The sequence below is a fragment of the Sminthopsis crassicaudata genome, chromosome 5 (genome assembly GCF_048593235.1).
Source record: "Sminthopsis crassicaudata isolate SCR6 chromosome 5, ASM4859323v1, whole genome shotgun sequence".
NCBI classification, from domain to species: domain Eukaryota; kingdom Metazoa; phylum Chordata; class Mammalia; order Dasyuromorphia; family Dasyuridae; genus Sminthopsis; species Sminthopsis crassicaudata.
In genome coordinates, this window is record NC_133621.1 from 272673143 (window position 1) to 272697082 (window position 23940).

The 23940-nt window shown below is 34.1% G+C and overlaps 1 protein-coding gene across 2 annotated transcripts in view; it reads right to left on the bottom strand.

Moving 5' to 3' along the window:
* Positions 1-23940, bottom strand: part of LOC141544672 (uncharacterized) — a 107853-nt gene that overhangs the window by 72272 nt on the left and 11641 nt on the right. For both annotated transcript variants that reach the window (XM_074271081.1, XM_074271082.1), the window contains exons 5-6: positions 13810-13947; positions 12402-12559 (exon numbers count right to left, since the gene is read on the bottom strand). In XM_074271081.1, the coding sequence (XP_074127182.1) occupies positions 12402-12559; positions 13810-13947 (296 nt within the window). The remainder of the gene's footprint in view (positions 1-12401; positions 12560-13809; positions 13948-23940) is intronic.

Here is a 23940-nt window from a genome sequence, read left to right on the forward strand (position 1 = left end):
ATTTTAATTGCAAATGTGAATGGGATGAACTCTCCCATTAAACAGAGGTGGATAGCAGACTGCATCAAATGTCAGAACCCTACAATATGTTGTTTACAGAAAATACTCTTAAAGCAGGGAGATACATACAGAATAAAGGTAAAAGGTTGGAGCAGTATCTATTATGTTTCAGGTGAAGCCAAAAAACCAGAGGTAGCCATCCTTATCTCAGATCAAGCAAAAGCAGAAATTGATCTAATTAAAATAGATAAGGAAGGAAACTATATCCTGGTAAAAGGTAGCATAGATAATGAAGACATATCAATACTAAACATATATGCACCAAGTGGTATAGCATCTAACTTCCTAAAGGAAAAGTTAAGAGAGTTGCAAGAAGAAATAGACAGCAAAACTATAATAGTGGAAGATCTCAACTTTGCACTCTCTGAATTAGATAAATCAAACCACAAAACAAATAAGAAATTAAAGAGGTAAACAGAACATTAGAAAAACTAGGTATGTTAGACCTTTGGAGAAAACTGAATGGTGATAGAAAGGAGTATACTTTCTTCTCAGCAGTTCATGGAACCTATACAAAAATTGACCATGTATTAGGATATAAAGATCTCAAAATTAAATGCAGGAAGGCATAAATAGGAAATGACAACTTCTCAGATCACAATGCAATAAAAACTACATTCAATAAGAAGTTAGGGCTAAATAGATCAAAAAGTAATTGGAAACTGAATAATCTCATCTTAAAGAATGACTGGGTGAAAGAGGAAATTATAGAAACAGTAATTTCACCCAAGATAAGGACAACGATGAGACATCATACCAAAGTTTGCAGGATGCAGCTAAAGCGGTAATAAAGGGAAATTTTATATCTTTAGAGGCTTATTTGAATAAAATAGAGAAAGAGAAGATTAATGAATTGGGGCTGCAACTTAAAAAGCTAGAAAAAGACCAAACTAAAAACCCCCAACCAAAAACTAAACTTGAAATAATAAAATTAAAAGGAGAAATCAATAATATTGAAAGTAAAAAACTATTGAATTAATAAACAAAACCAAGTATTGGTTTTATGAAAAAGCCAATTAAATAGATAAACCTTTGGTAAATCTGATCAGAAAAAAGGAAAGAGGAAATTCAAATTGTGAGTCTTAAAAACAAAAAGGAGGATCTTTCCACCCATGAAGAGGAAATTAGAAAAATAATGAGTTACTTTGCCCTACTTTATGTCAATAAATTTGATAACTTAAGTGAAATGGATGACTACCTCCAAAAATATAGGTTTAGTAGATTAACAGAGGAGTAGGTAAACTGCTTAAATAGTCTCATTTTAGAAAAATAGAACAAGCTATTAATCAACTCCCCAGGAAAAAATCCCCAGTACCAGATGGGTTTACATGTGAATTCTACCAAACTTTTAAACAACAATTAGCCCCAATGTTATATAAATTATTTGAAAAAATACGGCATCAAGGAGTCCTACCAAACTCCTTTTATGACACAGTCATGGTACTGATATCTAAACCAGGTAGATTGAAAACTGAGAAACAAAACTATAGATCAATCTCCTTAAAAGAATATTGATGCTAAAATCTTAAATAAGATATTAGCATAAAGACTACAGAAAATCATTCCCAGGATAATACACTAGGATCAAATAGGATTTATACCAGCAATGCAGGGCTGGTTTAATATTAGGAAAACTATTAGTATGATTGACCATATTAATAATCAAAATAATAAAAACCATATGATCATCTCAATAGATGCAGAAAAAAAACATTTGATAAAATCCAGCATTCATTCCTGTTAAAAACACTTGAGATTATAGGAATGAATGGATTATTCCTTAAAATTCCTTAAAATAGTCAGGACCATATATTTAAGACCGTCAGTAAGCATAATATGTAATGGAAATAAACTCCTAGTAAGGTCAGGAGTGAAACAAGGTTGCCCATTATCAGCATTTCTATTCAATATTGTATTAGAAACGTTAGCCTTGGCAATAAGAGACGAGAAAGAGATTAAAGGAATAAGAGTAGGTAATGAGGAAATCAAACTGTCACTTTTTGCAGATGACATGATGGTATACTTAGATAACCCCAGAGATTCTAATAAAAATTTATTAGAAATAATTTACAACTTTAGCAAAGTTGCTGGATACAAAATAAATCCACATGAATCCTCAGTATTTTTATACATCACCAACAAAATGCAACAGCCAAGAGATACAAATAGAAATTCCATTCAAAACAAATTTCAAGAGTATAAAATATTTGGTAATCCATATACCAAAGAAAAATCAGGAATTATATGAGCAAAATTATAAAACACTTGCCACAAAAATAAAGTCAGAATAATTGGAAAGACATTCAGTGCTCATGGATAGGCTGAGCAAATATAATAAAGATGACAATACTCCCCAACCTAATCTATTAGTACTATAATCTATAGTGCTATATCAGTCAGACTCCCAAGAAACTATTTTAATGACCTAGAAAAAATTAACAACAAAATTCATATGGAAGAATAAAAGATCAAAAATTTCAAGGGAATTAAGGAAAAAAAGTCAGATGAAGGTGGTCCAGGTGTACCTGATCTAAAGCTATATTATAAAGCAGCAGTCACCAAAACCATTTGGTACTGGCTAAGAAATAGACCAGTAGATCAGTGGAACAGATTAGGTGCAAAGGACAAAAAAGGTACAACTACAGCAATCTAGTGTTTGACAAACCCAAAGAAACTAACATTTGGGATAAAAATTCATTATTTGAAAAAAAACTGTTGGGAAAACTGGAAATTAGTATGGCAGAAATTAGATATGGATCCACACTTAACACCATATACCAAGTTAAGATCAAAATGGGTCCATGATTTAGGCACAAAGAATGAGATCATAAATAGATTACAGGAACAGAAAAAAAGATAGTCTACCTCTCAGACCTGTGGAGGAGGAAGGAATGTATGACCAGAGTCAAACTAGAGATGATGATTGATCACAAAATAGAAGAATTTGATTACATCAATCTAAAAATTTCTCTACAAACAAAACTAATGCAAACAAGATTAGAAGGGAAGTAACAAATTGGGAAAAAAATTTTTACAGTTAAAGGTTCTGATAAAGGCCTCATTTCCAAAATATATAGAGAACTGACCCTAATTTATAAGAAATCAAACCATTCTCCAATTGATAAATGGTCAAAGGATATGAATAGACAATTCTCAGATGATGAAATTGAAACTATATCCACTCACAGGAGTGTTCCAAATCACTACTGATCAGAGAAATGCAAATTAAGCCAACTCTGAGATACCACTACACACCTGTCAGATTGGCTAAGATGACAGTAACAAGTAATGATGAATGTTGGAGGGGATGTGGGAAAACTGGGACATTGATGCACTGTTGGTGGAGTTGTGAAAGAATCCGGACATTCTGGAGAGCAATTTGGAACTATGCCCAAAAAATTATCAAACAGTGCATACCCTTTGATCCACCAGTGCTACTACTGGGCTTATATCCCAAAGAAATACTAAAGAGGGGAAAGGGACCTGTTATGTGTCAAAATGTTTGTGGCAGCTCTTTTTGTAGTGGCTAGAAACTGGAAAATGAATGGATGTCCATCAATTGGAGAATGGTTGGGTAAATTATGGTATAGAATATTATGGAATATTATAGTTCTGTAAGAAATGACCAACAAGATGAATACAGAGAGACTTGGAGAGACTGACATCAACTGATGCTGAATGAAATGAGCAGAACCAGAAGATCACTATACACTTCAACAACAATACTGTATGAAGATGTATTCTGATGGAAGTGGATATCTTCAACATAAAGAAGATCCAACTCACTTCCAGCTGATCAATGATGGACAGAAATCTCTATGGAGACCTACTCCAAGTTTGATTGCTCTTGCCTCTATTTCAGTCTTTCTGATATACTGTTCATGAGGTAACAAACACCCCCCCCCCATCTTTTCTATCAGCAAGAAGAACAGCTCAATTTTCCAGGACTTGATTGATGCTGTTTGGGTTTCCATGCTCAAGCTGGGTGTTTATATTGAGACATCAATTTTAAATACTTCTGCGAATTGACAAAAATTAAAGTTTTTGTCATATCTCTCTCTTTTAGGGATAGAACTGGGGTGCTCAGGGCTGGTTACTGCCTCTTAATACAGAAATTCACTTGCCTTGAAAAAACTCCACTGAACAGATTAGCTAATCTATCTCCACCCACCATGAAAGGGCTTCCATGCTGCCAGCCAGACACACCCACCAAAGCTCACTCCTTTCAGAGTAAAAGAGGTTGGGAGAAAGCATTATAATTCAAACTTTGCCTGGGTTTCTGCTTAATTTAAATGCAATCCATACCTTGGTAGGGCTATTTCTAAAAGTTTAACTGTTATGTTTAAGAACTTCTTGAATTCTACTATGTGAAATTGGACATTCTGTATAGGTTTAAATTGATTGTATTGTTTTGGGTCAGAGCCTCTAAAATACTAAGTTTTTTTTTTTTTTTTTTTTTTTTTTTTTTTTTTTTTTTTTCCTTGTCCTTTTGAAAATGTTTCTGTTAAGGACATAAGCAATTTGGGGTATTTTTCTATGATTTGGGTATTTTAAAAACAAACTGATTTGTATTAAAGGTTGAATTTTAATTGCTTATGTTATAGTTATAGTTATGTTCTTGCATTTTTTGCCTTTTCACCATCACAGGGAAACATCACAGAGGTTGTTGATCTGGCTCCCCAGCGTCCTACTTCCTGGTAGGAATTTGGGGTCTGACCGGTTTCCCTTTATCCCAGGACAGTCCGAACACTTCAGGGGCTGGTAAGCTGGGTGTGCAGCACTGATACTTTGTACCTCCTCTGATTCCTTCCACCCCTCCTCCATAAGAGTGGGGATAGTGGGAGGGAAGAGTCAGGATTTTTGCTTATTGAGGAACCAACTCTATTATTTTAAAGAAAAGCACTACAGTTAAAATATTTCCAAGAGCTTAAACTGCATTCTTATCTTGATCTGCAACCCATTCCTAGACCCTGCCTCACAGAAGAGCAGTGGCTTATTAAATCTATTAGATATTAAGGCCTCTTGCCTCCCCTGACTTCAGAGTCCACACCCTTTAATTCCCAACCCCCAGGAGGAGTTAATGGTGAAAGGGCTAGGCTACAAATAATCTTTTCTCTCAGCATTTTCTCCTCTTTCTCTTTGATAGTTAGATGGGTTATTAGCACTTTACAAGCAGCCCACAGAAGGAACCTGATGCATTTCTTGCTAAAGGCCCCATTCCCCTGAATGTCATCATCTCTACCCTGGATGATACCCCATTTTTAATCTGTTCCTGAGATCTGTTTTCTCTAGGCTTCAAACTTTGGATTCTCAGCCGCCCTTCAGCCTGGAGAACACAGACTGGACAACTGACTGGGGACAACTTACCAGGACACCCCCTAGATGCCCTGCTGCCATCCCCCACACCTCACGCCTCACCTCCTGGCATGAAACCCCAAATCTCTACGACCTTTGTCATCTCGAAGTAGTTAAGAGGAAATCATCACCCCTTTTCCCACATGCATTTGGAGGTGACTGTTTGAGGGGGAACAAGAAGAGGTTACCCCGCTACTCTGAAGATCTTTGGAGAAAATCTTCAAATTAGGGACACTGCCCCAAATATTTTTAAATGAATTTAAGTCTTAACTGTTTGAGGGGAGAAATGATGGGGGTTGAGGTCCCTTTAAGATTCCTTTCTGATTTCCAACACCCCTCCATGGCTGAAGAAGCTAGGATCTTTTGATTCACAAATCCTGGTCAAAAAGAACCCTTTTGAATTCCAATGATATCTGGGCTTTCCCAGCCCCTACTGGATCTGAGCTGGCTTGGGCTTTCCCAGTCCCACACTATCTGCTCAGATTTCCCCAATGCCCAGAAATAGCTTCTTCCTTATCTAAAAACTCACTGAATTCTATTCAATGCTAACCCTGGCCAAAATCAGTCAGGAACCTGGGACTCCAACTACCTTCAAGATTATAAAAAGGGAAACCCTTCAAGTCCACTCTTTGCAGGAGCCCGCCAAACATGGTATCCTTCCAGCCATGTAAAGGTTCCTGTCTGCCTGGTGACCACCTCTGGCCCTGGCATCTTTTTACCTTTACCCTTACTTCCAAACCCCAAATAAACCTTTTTTTTTAATCAATCTAGGTTTTTGGGCCTGTAAATTTCCCCCCTTACAGGGGACTCTGTGCTGTCACTAGACTATCCTTGCACTGAACCAAAAAAACCTTTCCTAACTCAATCACACTAGGTAACAACAAGACTTTAAGAAGATCTATTCTGATGGTTGTGGCTCTCTTCAACAATGAGATAATTCAAACCAGTTCCAATTGTTCAATCAAGAAGAGAGAAATCCACATCCAGAGAGTGGAGTGTGGGAGCTGAATGTGAACCACAACATAACATTTTCATTGTTTCTGTTATTTGCTTGCATTTTGTTTTCTTTCTCAGTTTTTTTTTTTTTCTTGATCAGATTTTTCTTGTGCAAGATAACTGTATATTATATACACACATATATTGGATTTAACATATATTTTAACATAATTAGCATGTATTGGATTACCTGCCATCTAGGGGAGGAGATGGGAGGAAGGAGGAAAATTTGGAACAGAAGGTTTTGCAAGGGTCAATGTTGAAAAATTACCCATGCATATATTTTGTAAATAAAAAGTTTTAATTTAAGAGAGAGAGAGAGAGAGAGAGAGAGAGAGAGAGAGAGAGAGAGAGAGAGAGAGAGAGAGAATGCTTCAATCTGTATTAGAACTTAGAACTTGTCTCACCCCTATAGGAAAGTAGGAGGGGAAAAAGAAATGGGAAAACTAATAGAAAGGAGAAAAGTAGAAGGGGAAAGGGATAAAAAAGGGGATAGGGGCTATAAAAGGAGAAGGCAGAAAAACGAAGGAGATCATGGTCGGTAGCAAAATGCTGTGGAAGCAGGGAAAGGCAGAATGGAAAGAGAACACCTTTGGGGAAAACAGGATGGCAGGAAATGCAGAGTTAATAACTATCAATGTGAATGGGGTGAATTCTCCCATAAAACAGAAGTGGATAGCAAATTGGATTAAAAGCCAGAATCCTACAATGTGTTCTTTACACGAAACACATTTAAAGCAGAGAAATACATGTAGAGAAAAGGTAAAAAGATGGAGTAGAATCTATTTTACTTCAACTGAAGCAGAAAAAAAAAAAGTAGGGATAGCAATTCTGATCTCAGATAAAGCAAAGGAAAAATAGATCTAATTGAAAGAGATAAGAAAGGAATCAACATTTTGCTATGTAACATAGATAATGAAGTAATTTACAACAAGTGGTATAACATACAAATTCCTAGGGGAGAAGTTAAGAGAGCAGCAGGAAAACATAGACATCAAAACTGTACTTGTGAGTGATCAACTTTGCTCTATTGGAACTGGATAAATCAAAACAATTAAGAAAGAAGAATTTAAATACAATTTTTAAAAAAATTAGTTATGATGGACCTTTGGAGAAATTTGTATTGGGACAGGAAGGAATATACTTTTTACTAGGTGGTACATGGAACCTACACACAAAACTGACCATGTATTAGGTTACAAAAACCTCAAATTCAAATGCAGAAAGGAAGAAATAGTAAATGCATCTTTTTCAGATCATAGTACAGTAAGAATTACATGTAAAGGGCCAGAGGAAAATAACTCAAAATTAATAAAAAAATAATCTCATCCTAAAGGAAGAGTTAGTGAAATGACACAATTGGTAATTTCATCCAAGAGAATAACAATTTAAGGGAATTTAAGGGAAGCAGCCACAGCAGTAGATATTTTGTTTCATAATACAGAGAAAGAGAAAATAAATGAACTGAGCATGCAACTAAAAAAATCTAGGAAAAGAACAAATTAAAATCTCCTAATTAAATACCAAATTTGAAATTCTAAAAATAAAAGGGGAGATTAATAAAGAAAACTTTTTACTTCAATAAAAACTACCACTCTAAAAGAATTTTAACAATAGAAATTTCAAACGAAAATCCTTATATTTTAGATAGTTAAAACTCTTTTAAGATTTTTTTTTCAAAAAATAGTAGAAACGCTAATAGAAGATTAATAGTAGATTCAACTATTACCTTTCCCCTGAAACCATCTTTTAATCATTCTTAAAAAAAAAGTTCAAACTTTTCAAATTGAAAACCTGTACACAACTTTCTAATAGCATGCCACAAAGAAAATATCAACATAACGAATCCTATATATCCTTTCCCAAGATTGAAGAAAACTACCATTAAATAGGGAATTTTCCCAAATGATTAAGTTGGATTAGATTACCTGCTATTTCCATTTCCAAGTTTTTAAGTTTGTATTCTAATCAATTTTCAAAAAAGAGATTATGCTATTTAAAAAAATAAATTTTCTAGATTTTTCCTCTAAAGGATAAATTTCAAAGATTATAAGGGCAAAAGTAATGTGAAGAGAACAACTTGAAAACATTAAAATATTATTTTAATGTGAGTTACTGTTGTTACTAACCAGAGAGCGTAAAATACAAAAAAATTAATAAAACAAGTAAAATGGTTACATTTGGTTCATTTCAAAAAATTTCAAACTATTTGAACCATGTGCTGAAACATTCCACTTTTCATTTTATGGCTGATGGCTTTTTTTTGAGCAATGACATTAGAATCATAAAGCTTGAACTAGAAGTATCTCAGAGGCTATTTATTCAAACCTCATTATTTTAGAGCAAAGAAACCTATAGCTGAGGAATGTCAAGTGGCATGCCCACATTCATGGAAAGAATATGAGGTGTGGGATTTGAATCCAGAATCTCTGGCTTCAATCTGTGTTCATTGTACTATGCTGTGCCAACTTCTATTGAAGATTCTAAGTATAATAGAATATTTCCCAACTGAAGGGCACAAAACTCTAAAACAGACTGTAAAAGTAGTGGTCATGTAGGTTCAAGTTCAAGCTGAGAAGTAAAATGATATTTATTACCACAGAAATTTAAAATTATCAAGTAAAGATTTTCAGGGACAAGAAGTGATAGATATGATAAAATGCACAGTTAAAGAAGGATTTTTTTGTCATGCTACAGTATTTATGTGGTAAAAATACTTTCTGAGGTCAAGAGCAATGAGTTACTATAGCTATATAAAAATTAATTCAAATCAAAGATACTAAAATTGAATTAACACAGAAACACAGTGTTTTACCATAAGTGGAATTTCAGATGGCAATCCAAACTTTTCCCTTTGTGTTTGTAAATACAAACAAAAGGACAGAGATTCAAAGAGATGAAAAAGTTTGTGATAGAAGAGGACTAGATCACTAGGAGGTCCTGCCTGGCCTGCTCTGTCTACACTACAATATTGTCTCAGTTGAAAAGGATATTGTTTCTCTATTGGCATTTGTCATTCAGCAGCTCATAGTATTAACTATGATATGTATTGAAAAATGAAATTATGCAATTAATATTATGGTTGGGAAAAAAAGGAAATTGAGCATATTTTCAGAGAGCAGAGGGGAAAAAAGGCTTTTGGAATTAAATGTTATAAACAAGTTGTAACTTTTTTTTCCATAACCCTTTATTAAAATATCAAAGTCATCAATAAAAATAAATAAGGAATGTTTAATACCCAAATATAATAATTTATCAAAGTATCAGAAAACTTTTAAATTAGGAATTTTTGGCAAAATTCACAATTTACAATTCCCAAGTTCTACAAAAGAATGCAAAAATTAATGGCAAGACAGCAAGATGTGATTCTGGGAATGTTGAAAAGAACTTTCAGGGTCAAGACCAGGGCTCTAGCACACTTAATTCTTCATGAAAAAGAGTCTGGTTCACTTTGAAAATGTAATTTATAGGAAAACTTATATGTAAAGGGTCCTCTATAAACTCAAGGGTACAAAAAAAGATCTTCACCTAATTATTGCTCTAAGTTTTGCCCCCAAATAATCAAGATTTGAAATTTATGATGATAAATCAGTCACTCTTCAAGTTCAAAAAAAAATGTAATATGTAAAAAATGATAATAAAAGACAAGTGTAATGATGGATTAAGCAATATTATTATTACTACAACACTTGCCCATCAAATAATTTTATCAAAGTTTTGATGAACAGAAAATAAGGTGGATCAAATTAATGTCTTACGGCAGAAGATGAATATTTGAGGGAAAGTAAATATATTTTATAATAGCACATTATAATTAACTTAGTTATATCCCTAATTCTTTTAACCATTTAAAAATTTTACAATAATACATTTTTGCATAAACTAAAATTTTGCCTTGTATTGGAAGTATTATCGGGTGTTATATATTTGCAGAATTGATCTATATTCTGATACCTTCCTTGGACATATCCGTAGATACCTCTGCAATTGTATTTATATTTAATTCTACTACAGACTATAACTTTTTTTTTATTGATTTCTTCACAAACACCTCCTTGTCAATGAGATTATTAATATAATAATTTCATTAAAATTGGATTAAATTTTTAAAAAAACCATTACAAATTTTAATATAATTAACATGATAAGATATAATACTAGATTTTTAATGGATAGAATTTCACTTTTCCCCGTTTTTTAATGCTTGTCACAACAATTTTTATATATGTAAACAGAGATCTACTATTTTACAAATTAATAAAATAAGAAAAAAATGAGTATCAATTTTCACCTCACTAGCAATAGGATTTAAAATATTTTATTGGAAAATGACATTTTTAGGCAGTAGTAAGATATACTTAAAATTAAGTATTGCTTTTTTGCTATTGTGATTTATCATTTATTCCATAAGGAAAGGTTTACATAACCATCTCTTTCTGGTAGTGTAATGTCCAGTACTTGGAAGTGCTTGACACTCTATGCTTTCTTGTAAGGAAGTCATCTAAGCTTCCTGCTTTCATCACCATTCAAATAGGAATCACTAAAATAACCATACTATCTTTCTCCTATAGTAATGTTTAAATAGATTTAAACAAAAATAATCTTATAAATGAAAGATAAATTTATTATTGCAAGCTTCGGTTATCACATTTTCAAATGGCCCAGCTAGCAGGCTAAAGTGTTATAAAACAATGACAGAGAATGCTCTCTTCTAGTTTAACTACCTGAATCAGACAGTTGCAAAGTTTTCTGAGAGTCAAATTTGAGGTGGGCATATATAAAAATATCTGTAGAAAATGTAAGATCATATGCATTAGTGTTCAAACCTGTTCCTCTGTTCCCTGGTCACCCTAATTCTTATGAATTTTTCATTTTCATTAATTTGTATTAAGGGAAAGATTTATGAATGATGCAAAATTTTGAAAACATTTAACATGTGCTTCCAAAAAGCTTGGATAAATGATTTACAGAGTCCCAAAAAAGAATGAAGTCACAGCTCTTCTGCTGTTTAATTGTTCTGTCACTCAAGCAACCAATCTACCTAGATTCATTCATAAGTAGTATGCATTATTTATTTACCCCACATCTAAGAATAAAAACCATCATACTGATGAGGAAACCCCAAAATTCTTAAAACCTCCTTGTACTCTACCCCAGGGAAGGGACCCCATCCCAAGCACCATTTCATCCTTATCTAAAAACCCATTGAATTTTATTCAAATTCTAACCCTGGCTGAAACTCAAGCAGGAAGCCAACCTGGGACTCCATCTACAAGCTCCTTCAGATTGTCCAAAGCCTCTATTATAAAAAGAGGCAAACTGGAGTCCACTTTTTGCAGAGGTCCCAGATATGGCATCCTTATGCTGGCCATGTCAAGGATTTCTGTCCACTGGAACCAACCCTGGTTCTGGGGCCCTTCTCCCTTTAACCTTACTTCCAAATCCCGTAATAAACCTCTTTTGTCAATCTAGGTTTTCGGGTCTGTAAATTCCTTTACAGAGGACTCTTGCTCCGCTACTAGACATCATTTAACTCTATATCCTTGTGCCGAATTGGAAAGGGGTTGCAGGGGAGCTCTATTTGACTCCCTGTACCCTGAACCTGCCACTAGACCTCAATTAAATCTAATTTCATTTAGGTACCACTTATCATCAATACTGCCAAATATAATATTTAATATTTTTAAGTGTTAAAGAGTTTTCATATGATTTGATTAAACATGTTTAGAATAATTTAGAAATCAGAAAATTGATAATGAAGGCTAACTAATTTTATTCTGGATAAAACAAGACAACAATAACACAAACACTGTTTTTGCAGTTTCAGGGTAGACCTACAAGAGTAATTAAATCATTAACCAAATATAAAACAGTTCCTATTGCTTTAATACACAAAATGAAAATAGAAAAAAAAAACAGAACATATGAATTTTAAGATTTCTTTTCATTATTTTTTAAATTAACTATTTATTTGGGTTTGTCAGTTCTACCTTTTTTGTCCAGGGATGGTGCACACAAAGCAAATTCACTATCAGAAGGCTTCTCTGAACAGATGATTTGAGGTAGACAAAGCTTCTCTTTTTCAAATTGTTCCCTCTCTTGTGCAATATGTTCTTTCTGTTTTTCAATTTGTTTGTGATAAATATGTCTAAAAAAAAGTAAAACATAATAAGTCTACCTCAACCAAAATAAAAATTATATATAACAAGTCTTTGTGTATCTCAAATCTTTATTAAAACAATAAAAAAAATCTAAGTCTGTAGAACAAAACTAATCATTCAGTCTAGATATAATACACTTGTCTTCAGTGTCACAGTAATATAAATTGTAGTCTTAGAACCAAAAAGGCTTATTTAGGGCATTAACATTAATTTCCTTATTTTATCAATTAAATAATTAAATCACAAAAAGTTTTCAATTGTCCAAGATGACATACATGTGAGAAGCAAAATCACTCCCCAGGACTTCTGACTCAAATTGAACATCCTTACTCCTGCAAATAGCCTCTCTGTGAATTCTAACAGTGACTATTAACATTTATGATTCTTTTTCACTAACACTCATTTGAAGGCATTCAAGACATAATGTGATTTCCCCTAAAACTAACTTTAGGTCTCTTACAATTGAGAGGTGTCAGCAAGACCAAGACATTAAAATAGAAACAAACAAACAACAATAAAATTACTGCCCATTTATATTATTATTATTATTATTATTATTATTATTATTAAATTATATAACTTCTGTGAAGATCAAGTAATATGTTGGAAAACCTTAAAAAAACTACTAAATGGTAGCTATTATCATTATTACTTCTGAAAATTCTGATTTCAAACTATGTGATTCTATATCATCTCTCTTTTGCTTATGTCATATTGAACTTTAATATCCTAAATTTGCCATTTGCTCAATTTCTTCTTGGGATCCTTTGTTGGAATACACCGGAGAGCTGCTGAAATACATGGGAGCCACTTGACAGTGGCTGCTTGGAGATCCAATCCAGAATGGATCTTCTCTTGTGAGAGGATGATACAAGACTGAGAGGCAGTTGCTATTTTCTGACCTCTCTGAGAGACCATTGTGTTGTCTGAGCTCTCTCCTCTTCCCTCTGCCTCCAATTTATCTCATTTCCAGCTGTGGAGGCTCTCGGAGAATTGACCTGTCCCTTAACAATCCTTAAGTATAAAACAAGTAGAGGTCTGTCCTCAAGATATTGCCTGTTTGTCTGGGGCTTTTCTGAAGCATGTGGCAGTTCTCAGAGCTGGAGTTTGCCAGGGTATTTGCCTGAGAGTTATTATATTATGCAACTATAAAAGCCACATTCACTCTCAGTTTTATGGAGGAAAATGCTTTTAGGTGCAAAGATATAAAAACAATTAGAATTATGTTAACACTTACAGAGGATAACCATATCGCTCAGCATATGTTTGAGCTGTCCATCCACTTATATCTTGGAGAGTGTAATCAGCATTATTTTGAAGAAGAAGAGTGACCAAGCCTAAAGCTTCCACACTGACAGCAATCATAAGGGCCGTTCTAGAAGAAGCAATTTGTTTTTAAAAATTTAAACTAGTCATATTTAATCATATTTTTCCCGACATACTTCAATAAGAGGATATCTCATATTCTTTAGTTTTAATACATATATGTAACATGAACATGTGGTAATGGAGAGGAGTATTTTTATAAATTAAGTGCAGCATTACAAATATCAAGGAAGATTAGGCAGAAAAGACAGAAGAGACAACTTTTTTGTCCCCTTTCAATTTTAGTAGGGATAATCAAATTTAACATAATAGAAAAAAAGAGAATATGTCAAAAGTTTTTTGAGTGAAACAATTAGGGAATTCAGTTTGCTTACTGGGTTTAAAAGTAAAGTGGAAGTTCTTTGAAAATAATTAGAAACAATCTTAGCAACTCCATTAAATTCTTACTCCAATGCCCCATCATAAAGTAGAAGTAACCACTGATTGTCTAAAGCAAAACCAGAACAAGCTATTTTACTTTTTAATTTTCTGAAAGTCTTTGAACATGAATACAGCAATGAACTTTCTTATTTAGGGACAAATTTAGGTAAATTCCTAAGAATTAATCACAAGAGAGCACTGGTTGATTTGGAGAAAGACCATTAACTCACAAAGGCAGTTTATTAAGATTCAAATTAGTTAGGAGTTGGAAAAGTTGAAGAAATATCCATATTGATGAAAACACAAAACTTCTGAAGTTCTGAGTTTCTTGTATGCTGGATGGTGCATTGGCTTTTTGTCTGAGCTATTATTGAAGCATTATCAGTGATATAATGGGAAGATTTGCTATCCCTTGACTAGTTAGTGATAAATGATAAACAGCTTAATTCTTTTAAAACTTCAATTAGTGTAAGGAGAATCCTCACTGATGAAATCACAGATTTTAAACGTTTTTTTTGAATTATTAATAACCTCTTTCTAGAATATAGAATTATTAACTCTCTTTGAACCTTTCCCTCTGATCCTAACTCTAATATCAGACCTAAGAAATGACCAAAAGAAACCATGAAGTATATTTGTATAGGAATTAAAAGGATTATGATATATATTAAAACTGATGGAATCAAATTCTGGTATCAGTTGTTAATAATGTCTAAAAATATTAATTTTTTTTAGTTAACAGATGGTGGAGTAAAGAGTAAATCACTTTAATTCTCTGATACTTACATCCAAAAAACATAAAATTGTTCCCCAATGCTACAACAGCAGGACCATCAAAAGGATGGAATGAAACAATCTGTGAGCCTAAGAATCTTGGAAGATTGTCAGGAAAGGCCTCCTTAGAGGTGTAGTCCAGAACAGGAAACATATCAGTAAACCTGAATCAGGCTCCACACCAGTAAGTAAATTCTGAGTGTCTGCTCAGAGAAGTAGGCAAAAGCTAAAAAAGCATTTCTCATGCACTTCATCATAGATAGGGGAACAGGCAAATTACAGTGGCCAGACCTCCATGAGCTTCAAACTAATACATGTTTCAGTGCATCTCTGGAAAAATGCAGAAACAGCCTCAAAAGAGGGCAGAAACAAACACTAGGACATTGGCTCAGTACCAAGCAACCAGACTCCTAAAGCCTTCGGCAGTGCCAGGCACCTTACCCCATCCCTAAACAAAAAGGGGAATGGTTTCAGGCCCAGAAAGAACTTTTAGGAGAGCCTAGAAAGGTGCTTAAAAATCATATGAGAAAAGTGTAAGAAAAATAGAGGAAAGATTTGGGATTTTGCCCATCAATGTTTTGAGACTGTTGCCCTCTTCTGAGTTTGTATCAATGTACTTTGTCACCATAATAACTTTTTGTGTTTTTTTTTGCTCATCCTTTGGCACTGCTGGAGGCCCTCAGGGTCTGGCAGCTTACTTGCTACTGAGTTAGATTATTAGGGGTGGTATCTGGTGAGATGTTTTTTGCATTCACCCCCTTAAAACACTGAAGGACATGGTGACCCAGTCACTGGTAGCTGCTTGTTTACATAGGTACATGAAGGTTCAGGGTCTACTTATTTTCCTGGAACTACATTGAGGCTTCTGGAGGTTACCCATTTGTTAGGGGCTAACAAGCATGTGACAGATTTCAGAACTAGTCTCCCTGTTCCCCTGACCATATTGAGGTATTTGGAGGATCCAAGTGTTGGTATTTGTTTACTCCACCATACTAACTAGTGCTCAATTTCTACCTATGGTTACTGAAGTGGGTGGGGCTTGCTGGTGTCTTGCTTCCTGACATGGACTAGGCCCCCCTCTTTTATTTGAGACATTTCCTGATAATTTTCTAAGTTTCTTAGGCTCACAAATTATTTCTGTCTTTTTGATGATTCTACTGTGTCCTGATTTGTTTTGGAAGCTATTTTGTGTTCCTTTGGAGGTGAATATGAGAGTTACACTGATTTTCCTACTTATTCCTCTAGCTCACCTCCCAGAAGTCATTCAAAATTATGTGTATTCTTTTCAGATCCTACTACAGTTAAGATTAAATTCAACAAAGACCAGTGGAAAAAAAGGGATAAAAATTAATTGAAAACTAAATAATCCAGTCCTAAAATGTAAGAATAAATTATCAGAATCAATGCTAAATCAAGCCAATAAATGGAATCTGGAGTAACCGAATCCACAAATATTCAGAGTGTAATAATATTCCAACTTAAGATATCTTGGAAGGATTTCAGTAAAGATCAATTGGATGGAAGGAAAAATGGCCCAGTACAGTCAAGGAATCTAAAGGGAGGTTCTTAGTAAAAATACTGCTGTGTTGGCTACTCTGTTCTGATTCAGAAGGCCACTGGATCAGCAGAATAGATGTGAGATCTTCAACACAACTACAAAGAACTATAAAACCCCGAACCAAAGTTTAACAGGTGGGACTTAGCCAGGCCACACAGTGCAACCCTGTCCCCAGCACAATCAGTAAAAAGTCCCTGTCCCCATACAAAAGAAGATTGGGACAATATCTCTTATGCCCTAGGAGCAGAAGTCAGTTTTTTAAAAGGAGAAAATAAGAATTCTGATCATAGAAATCTAGGGAAGATCAGAATAGAGAATCAGAAGAGGACAGCAAAGACATATGTCTTCTCAAAGTGGGATATGAACTGACCTCATGACCTCAGTGTCAAAAAGCTCTCTGGGAAGATTTTGAAAAGGATCTTGAAAGAGAGATAGAAGAGAAATAAAAAAAAGAAAGGTGAGCTATGCAAGAGAATAATGAAAGTTGTTTTTTGAGAAATCCAACAAGTTGGAAAAGCACAGAAAGTGATTGAAGAAATCCAGAAGAGTCAATCTAAAATTTATTGGACTGACTGAAAGCCATGGTGGAAAAAAAAAAAAGAATCTGGATAATAACACCATTCAAATACTCATTGAGAAAACTGAAAAAGAATATTATAGCTAATTTCCAGAATGATCACATCCAAAGAAAAATGCTACAAGCAGCCAGAAAGAAATAGTGATCCTTTCCAATTCCACATTAAAGATTAGAGGGCCTGGACTATGACATTCTGGAAGGCAAAGGATCATGGGCTACGCCAAGAACAACTGCCCCACAAAATTAATCATTACCATTTTTTTGGGGAAAAGATGAAAATCCAACAAAATGATTTTCAATCATTTCTGATAAGACCATCAGAGCTGTACAGAAAATTCCACTTTCAAATCAAAGATTCAAGAGAAGTATAAAAAGATAAATGGAAGAAGAAAAACACCTATGTTTTAATGTTAAACTGTTCACATCTCTATATGGGAAGATACTATAATTCTTGAGAACTATTTCTTTCTCAGGGCAGTTGGAAGGGATATAAGTGTGTAGATATAACTTGATTTTAATGTGATAATATAAAAAGTAATTAGAAGTAGAAAAGAAATTATACTAGTAGAAGAGGAAAGTCACAATAAGATAAAGTACATCATATGAAGATGCAGCAAGACTTATTACCTTTAAAGGAAAGAAGGGAGGGAGATGAGCATTGTTTGAACTGTAATCACATGGGATTTGGCTCAGAGAGAATAACATGCATATTTAGTGTTGGGTAGAAATTTTTCTCATCCTACAGAGAAGTAGGAGGAGAAATGGAAAAGGAAAAGAGGAAAGTAGCAGAAAGGAGGGAAGAATGAGAAGGAGAAAGGAGAAGAAAGGGGGAATTGACAAAAGGGAGGGCAGTTTGAGGAAGATGGTTAGAAGCAAAACACTTTTGAGAAATTAAAGGTGAAAAAAGAGAAATGTAAAACCTGTGAAAAATAGAATGGTGGATAAACAGAGTTAGTAACCTTAATTGTGAAAGTGAAAGGAATGAAGTCTCTCATAAAGTGAAAGCACATAGACAAAATCCTACAATATGTTGTTAACAAGAAACACATTTGAAGCAGAGTAATAAACAGAGTAAAGGAAAAGGTTGGAACATAAAATACTACAGCTTAAGAAGAAAAAAACAAGAATAGCAACCCTGGTCTCAAATCAATTAGAACTAAAAATAGATATAATTTAAAAGAGAAGAGAAAGGAAATTATGGAGGGTGGAGCCATGATGGCAGACAGTAGACAGATATTTCCTTGAGCTCTTTCTGGTTTCCCTCAGAATCAACCTCAAATTAAGCCTCTTAATGGGTTTAGAGTGAGAGAACCCACAAATATTTGGAGTATTACAAATTTCAAGCAGAAGTTATTTTTTTTATTATATATATATATATATATATATATATATATATAATAATATTATCCCTTGTATTCATTTTTCCAAATTACCCCCCCTCCCTCTATTCCCTCCCCCCGACGACAGGCAATACCATACATTTTACATGTGTTACAATATAGTCTAGGTACAATACATGTGTGCGAATATCATTTTCTTGTTGCACAATAAACATTAGAATCCGAAGGTACATGCAACCTGGGCAGACAAATATTAGTGCTAACAATTTACATTCCCCTCCCAGTGTTTCTTCTCTGGGTGTAGCTACCTCTGTCCATCATTGATCAACTGGAAGTGAGTTGGATCTTCTTTATGTTGAAGATTTCCACTTCCATCAGAGTACATCCTCATACAGTATTGTTGTTGAAGTGTACAGTGATCTTCTGGTTCTGCTCATTTCACTCAGCATCAGTTGATTTAAGTCTCTCCAGGCCTCTCTATATTCCTCCTGCTGGTCATTTCTTACCGAGCAATAATATTCCATAACCTTCATATACCACAATTTACCCAACCATTCTCCAACTGATGGACATCCATTCATCTTCCAGTTTCTAGCTACAACAAAAAGAGCTGCCACAAACATTTTGGCACATATATGTCTCTTTCCGCTCTTTAGTATTTCTTTGGGATATAATCCCAGTAGTAGCGCTGCTGGGTCAAAGGGTATGCACAGTTTGATAACTTTTTGGGCATAATTCCAGATTGCTCTCCAGAATGGCTGAATTCTTTCACAACTCCACCAACAATGTATTAGTGTCCCAATTTCCCCACATCCCCTCCAACATTTGTCATTATTTGTTCCTGTCATCTTAGCCAATCTGACAGGTGTGTAGTGGTATCTCAGAGTGGTCTTAATTTGCATTTCTCTGATCAGTAGTGATTTGGAACACTCTTTCATGTGAGTGGATATAGTTTCAATTTCTTCCTCTGAGAATTGTCTGTTCATATCCTTTGACCATTTATCAATTGGAGAATGGTTCGGTTTCTTATAAATTAGGGTCAGTTCTCTATATATTTTGGAAATGAGACCTTTGTCAGAACCTTTGTTTTTAAAAATATTTTCCCAATTTGTTACTTCCCTTCTAATCTTGTTTGCATTAGTATTATTTGTACAGAAACTTTTTAGTTTGATGTAATCAAAATCTTCTATTTTGTGATCAATAATGATCTCTAGTTCTCCTCTGGTCATAAATTCCTTCCTCCTCCACAAGTCTGAGAGGTAGATTATCCTCTGTTCCTCTAATCTATTTATTATCTCCCTCTTTATGCCTAAATCATGGACCCATTTTGATCTTATCTTGGTATATGGTGTTAAGTGTGGATCCATATCTAATTTCTGCCATACTAATTTCCAGTTTTCCCAACAGTTTTTTCCGAATAATGAATTTTTATCCCTAATGTTGGAATCTTTGGGTTTGTCAAAGATTAGATTGCTATAGATGTACCCTTTTTTGTCCTTTGTATCTAATCTGTTCCACTGATCTACCGGTCTATTTCGTAGCCAATACCAAATGGTTTTGGTGACTGCAAGCAGAAGTTATTTTGGAAGGACAGACCCTACCTGAACAATAGGCAGGGGTATGTGTTTGTTTGTGTGTGTGTGTGTGTGTGTGTGTGTGTGTGTGTGTGTGTGTGTGTGTCCCAACATAGGTGCAAGTCTCAGATCAGAGAGGACCCATACACAGGAAATGTAGTGGGAAGCTCTTAGACAAAATACTTGGCTTCTCTGTTCGGGTTTTAAAGTCAGTGGATTAGCAGATTAACTGGGATACCTCCAAAACAACCACACAAAACAAATAGTAAAACTTGGGACACTGTAACCTTTACCATGGAAAAAGAGTCCTATTCTAATAAACAGTTAAAAGCCAAATAATAGACTAGGAAAATGAGCAACAAAATGACAACAAAAAAGTTTCTGATCATAAAAGATAATATATTGACAAAGAAGATCAAAACACACATACAGAAGAAGATAAAAGAGTCAAAACCCCTTCATCTAAAGCCTCCAAGAAAAACTAAAATTGGTCACAGGTTATGAAAAAACTCAAAAGGGATTTTTAAAATTAAACAACAGAGAAAAGAAAAATTTAAAAAAAGAATTGAGAATGATGCAAAAGGAAATACAAAAAGCTAATGAAGAGAAAAATGATTAAAAAATAATATTGGACATTTGGGGGAAAAGGTACAAAATCTCACCAAAGAAAATAATTCCTCAAAAATTGAAATTGAGCAAATGGAAACTAATGACTTTATGAGAAATCCAGATACAATAAAGCCAAAGCAAAAAGAGAAAAAGGCAAAATGTGAACTATCTCATTGGAAAAATACTGACCTAGAAAATAGGTCCAGGAAAGATAATTTAAATATTATGATAGTACATGAAAGTAATGATCAAAAATCATCTTTCAAGAAATTATTAAGAAAATCTGTCCTGATATTCTAGAATCAGAGGGTAAAATATAAATTGAAAGAAAAGGCCAATCACCTCCTGAAAGAGATACCAAAATGCAAACTCACAGGAATTTATAGTAAATCTTGCAACTCTCAGGTAAAGGAGAAAATATTGCAAGCATACAGGAAGAAACATTTGCAGATTCTTTATTAAAGAATTAGAGGGTTGGGACTAAAATATTCTGATAAACAATGGAGATAGGATCACAATTAACTATCACCTACCCAGAAAAATTGAGTACAATCCTTTGCAGGAAAAGGTAGTCTTTAAATGAAATAGAGGATTTTACAACATTTGTGATGAAATGACAAGAGCTGAATGGTAAATCTGATTTTCAAATACAGAATTCTGGAGTTAATCAGGAAAGTAATATCATAAGGGACTTAATAAGATTTATCTATTTATATTCCTACATGGGAGGATGATACTTGAAACTCATTAGAACTTTCTCATTATTATGGCAGTTAGAAGGAACATAGACAGAGGGCACAGGTGTAAGTTGAGTACAAAGGGAGATATGTTAAAAAAAATAATGAAATTGAGGTTAGTGGATCCAAGATGGCAAAGAGAAGACATCTTTTTCTGAGCTCCCCCCTCCAAATATCAGCAAATTTAGCCTTTGAAATGGTTTTGGAGTGACAGAACCCACAAATATTGGGATTGTAACAAATTTCTGGTAAGAGACAATTTCAAAGATCTTCAGAAAAGATCTGTTTCAATCAACATGGAGGAAGATGAACTGAGCACAGGCTGACCCAGGACAGGTGGGCTGAGTACAAGCAAAGAATTAATGCACAATCCCAGGGCAGTATGGGATGTGCACACCAGAAAATCTATTGGGAAGGATCTACAGCAGTGTTGGCTGGTTTCAAGCCAATAGATTAACAGACTAGTTATAAGACATCCAAACCAAATAGAAAAAGCAAATAGTGAGCCCATAAATGCCAGAATTTCACAGGACCTGGCCATGCCCAACCACCACCAAAAATTAGTCAACTCTGACCCAGCTCAGCCACTGTCACCTGTAGAGAAAGCTTGAACAATATTTGTCCTTTTTAGGGCAGATGCTAACTTTTTTTTTTTTTTAATGAACAAAAAGCAAAAAGAATTTAACTATAGATAGTTTTTTAATAGAGAAAGAGAAGAACAGATTTCCAACCCTGAGGACACTAAAAAGCAGATCATCTCTAAATGAAGTCCCAAAGTGATATAAATGGGTCCCCATTTTATAAGGTTCTATTGGAATAATTCAAAAGGATCTTAAAAGAGAAATAGAAGAAAAATGGTAAAATGAAATGAAAACTTTGTGAGAGGATTTGGAAAAGGAAACACAGAAATTATCTGAAGAAAACTCCTTACACAATAAATTTAGTGAAATGGAAAAAGCATGTAACAAAATAGATGTGACAAAATAGAAAAAAGAAAACAACTCCCTAAAAAACCAGAATTTGTGAAATAGAAAAAAATCCATAAATAAACCCACAACTCATCTAAAAATTCAATTGGACAAATACAAAACAAAACAAACAAACAAACAAACAAAAAGGAAAGGTAATTGAAGAAAATAATTCACTAAAATTTAGAAGTGAACAAATGGAAATGAATGACTCAAGGAGATCAAGAATCAGTAAACCAAAACAAAAATAAATGGAAAAAATAGAAAAAAAATACAAAATACCTTACTGGAAAAACAACTGTTCTGGAAAATAGATCTAGGAGAGACTATCTAAGGTTTATTAAACTTACTGGAAAATATGATGAAATAATAAAAAGAGCCTACGCATTATCTTTCAGGAAATCATCAGGGAAAAGCCCTGATGTCCTGGAATCAGAAGGTAAAATAGCCATTGAAAGAATTCACCAATCACTTCCTGAAAGAGGACCCAAAAAGAAAATTCCAATGATATTCATAGCTACATTTCATCCAAAAAGAAAGAAATCAAATAAATATTGAGGAGCCACAATCAGATAACCCAGGACACCTTGTAGCATGGAATCTGATATTCTGAAAGGCAAAAAAACTCAGAATGCAACCATGAATCAACTGTCCAACTAATCTATTTTTTCAAGGAAGAAGATGGATATTCAATGATATAGGTGAATATCACCTATTTCTGATGAAAATACCAGAGATAAACAAAAATTTTGACTTCCAAATATAGAATTCAGGAGAAGCTTAAGAAGGTAAAAAGAGAAGAACTATTGAGAACTATATCTCTGTTATGGGTATATTTGAAGAGTGCAGGCATAATTTGACTTTACTGCCATAATATAAAAAAAAAACAAAAAAAAATAGAGGTGGAAAGTGGATTGTACTGGAAAAAAAAGAAAATTAAGATAAAATGAGAGAAATTACATCTCATGAAGAGGCAAAGAAGACCTATTATAATTGAGGGAAGTGAGAGGGATGAACATTGTATGAATCTTGCTTATCAGATTTGGCTTAAAGACAAAATATCATATATCTATATATCTCTATCTATCTATCTATCTATCTATATGGTTTCATAGAAAAACTCGTTTCATCTTATAGGGAAGTGGGAAAGGAAAAGGGAAAGCAAAAGGAAGGCTCATAGAAGGGAAAACAAAAGTAATACGGGAAAAGTATAAGAAAGGGGAAGAGGCTATAAAGGGAGAAGGCTATATGAGGAAAGAAGCAAAATACTGGGGAGGAAGGAAAGGGAGAAAAGAAAAAAAGCCTATTTTGGGGTAAACAAGGTGGCAGAAAATACATAATTTGTCATTTTAATGGTAAATGTGAATGGGGTGAGCTTTCCCATAAAACTTAAGTTGATAGCAGACTAAATTAAAAGCCAGAATCCTATAATATGTTGTTTACAAGAAAGACATTTAAATCAAGAGTGATAATTATCGAGTAAAA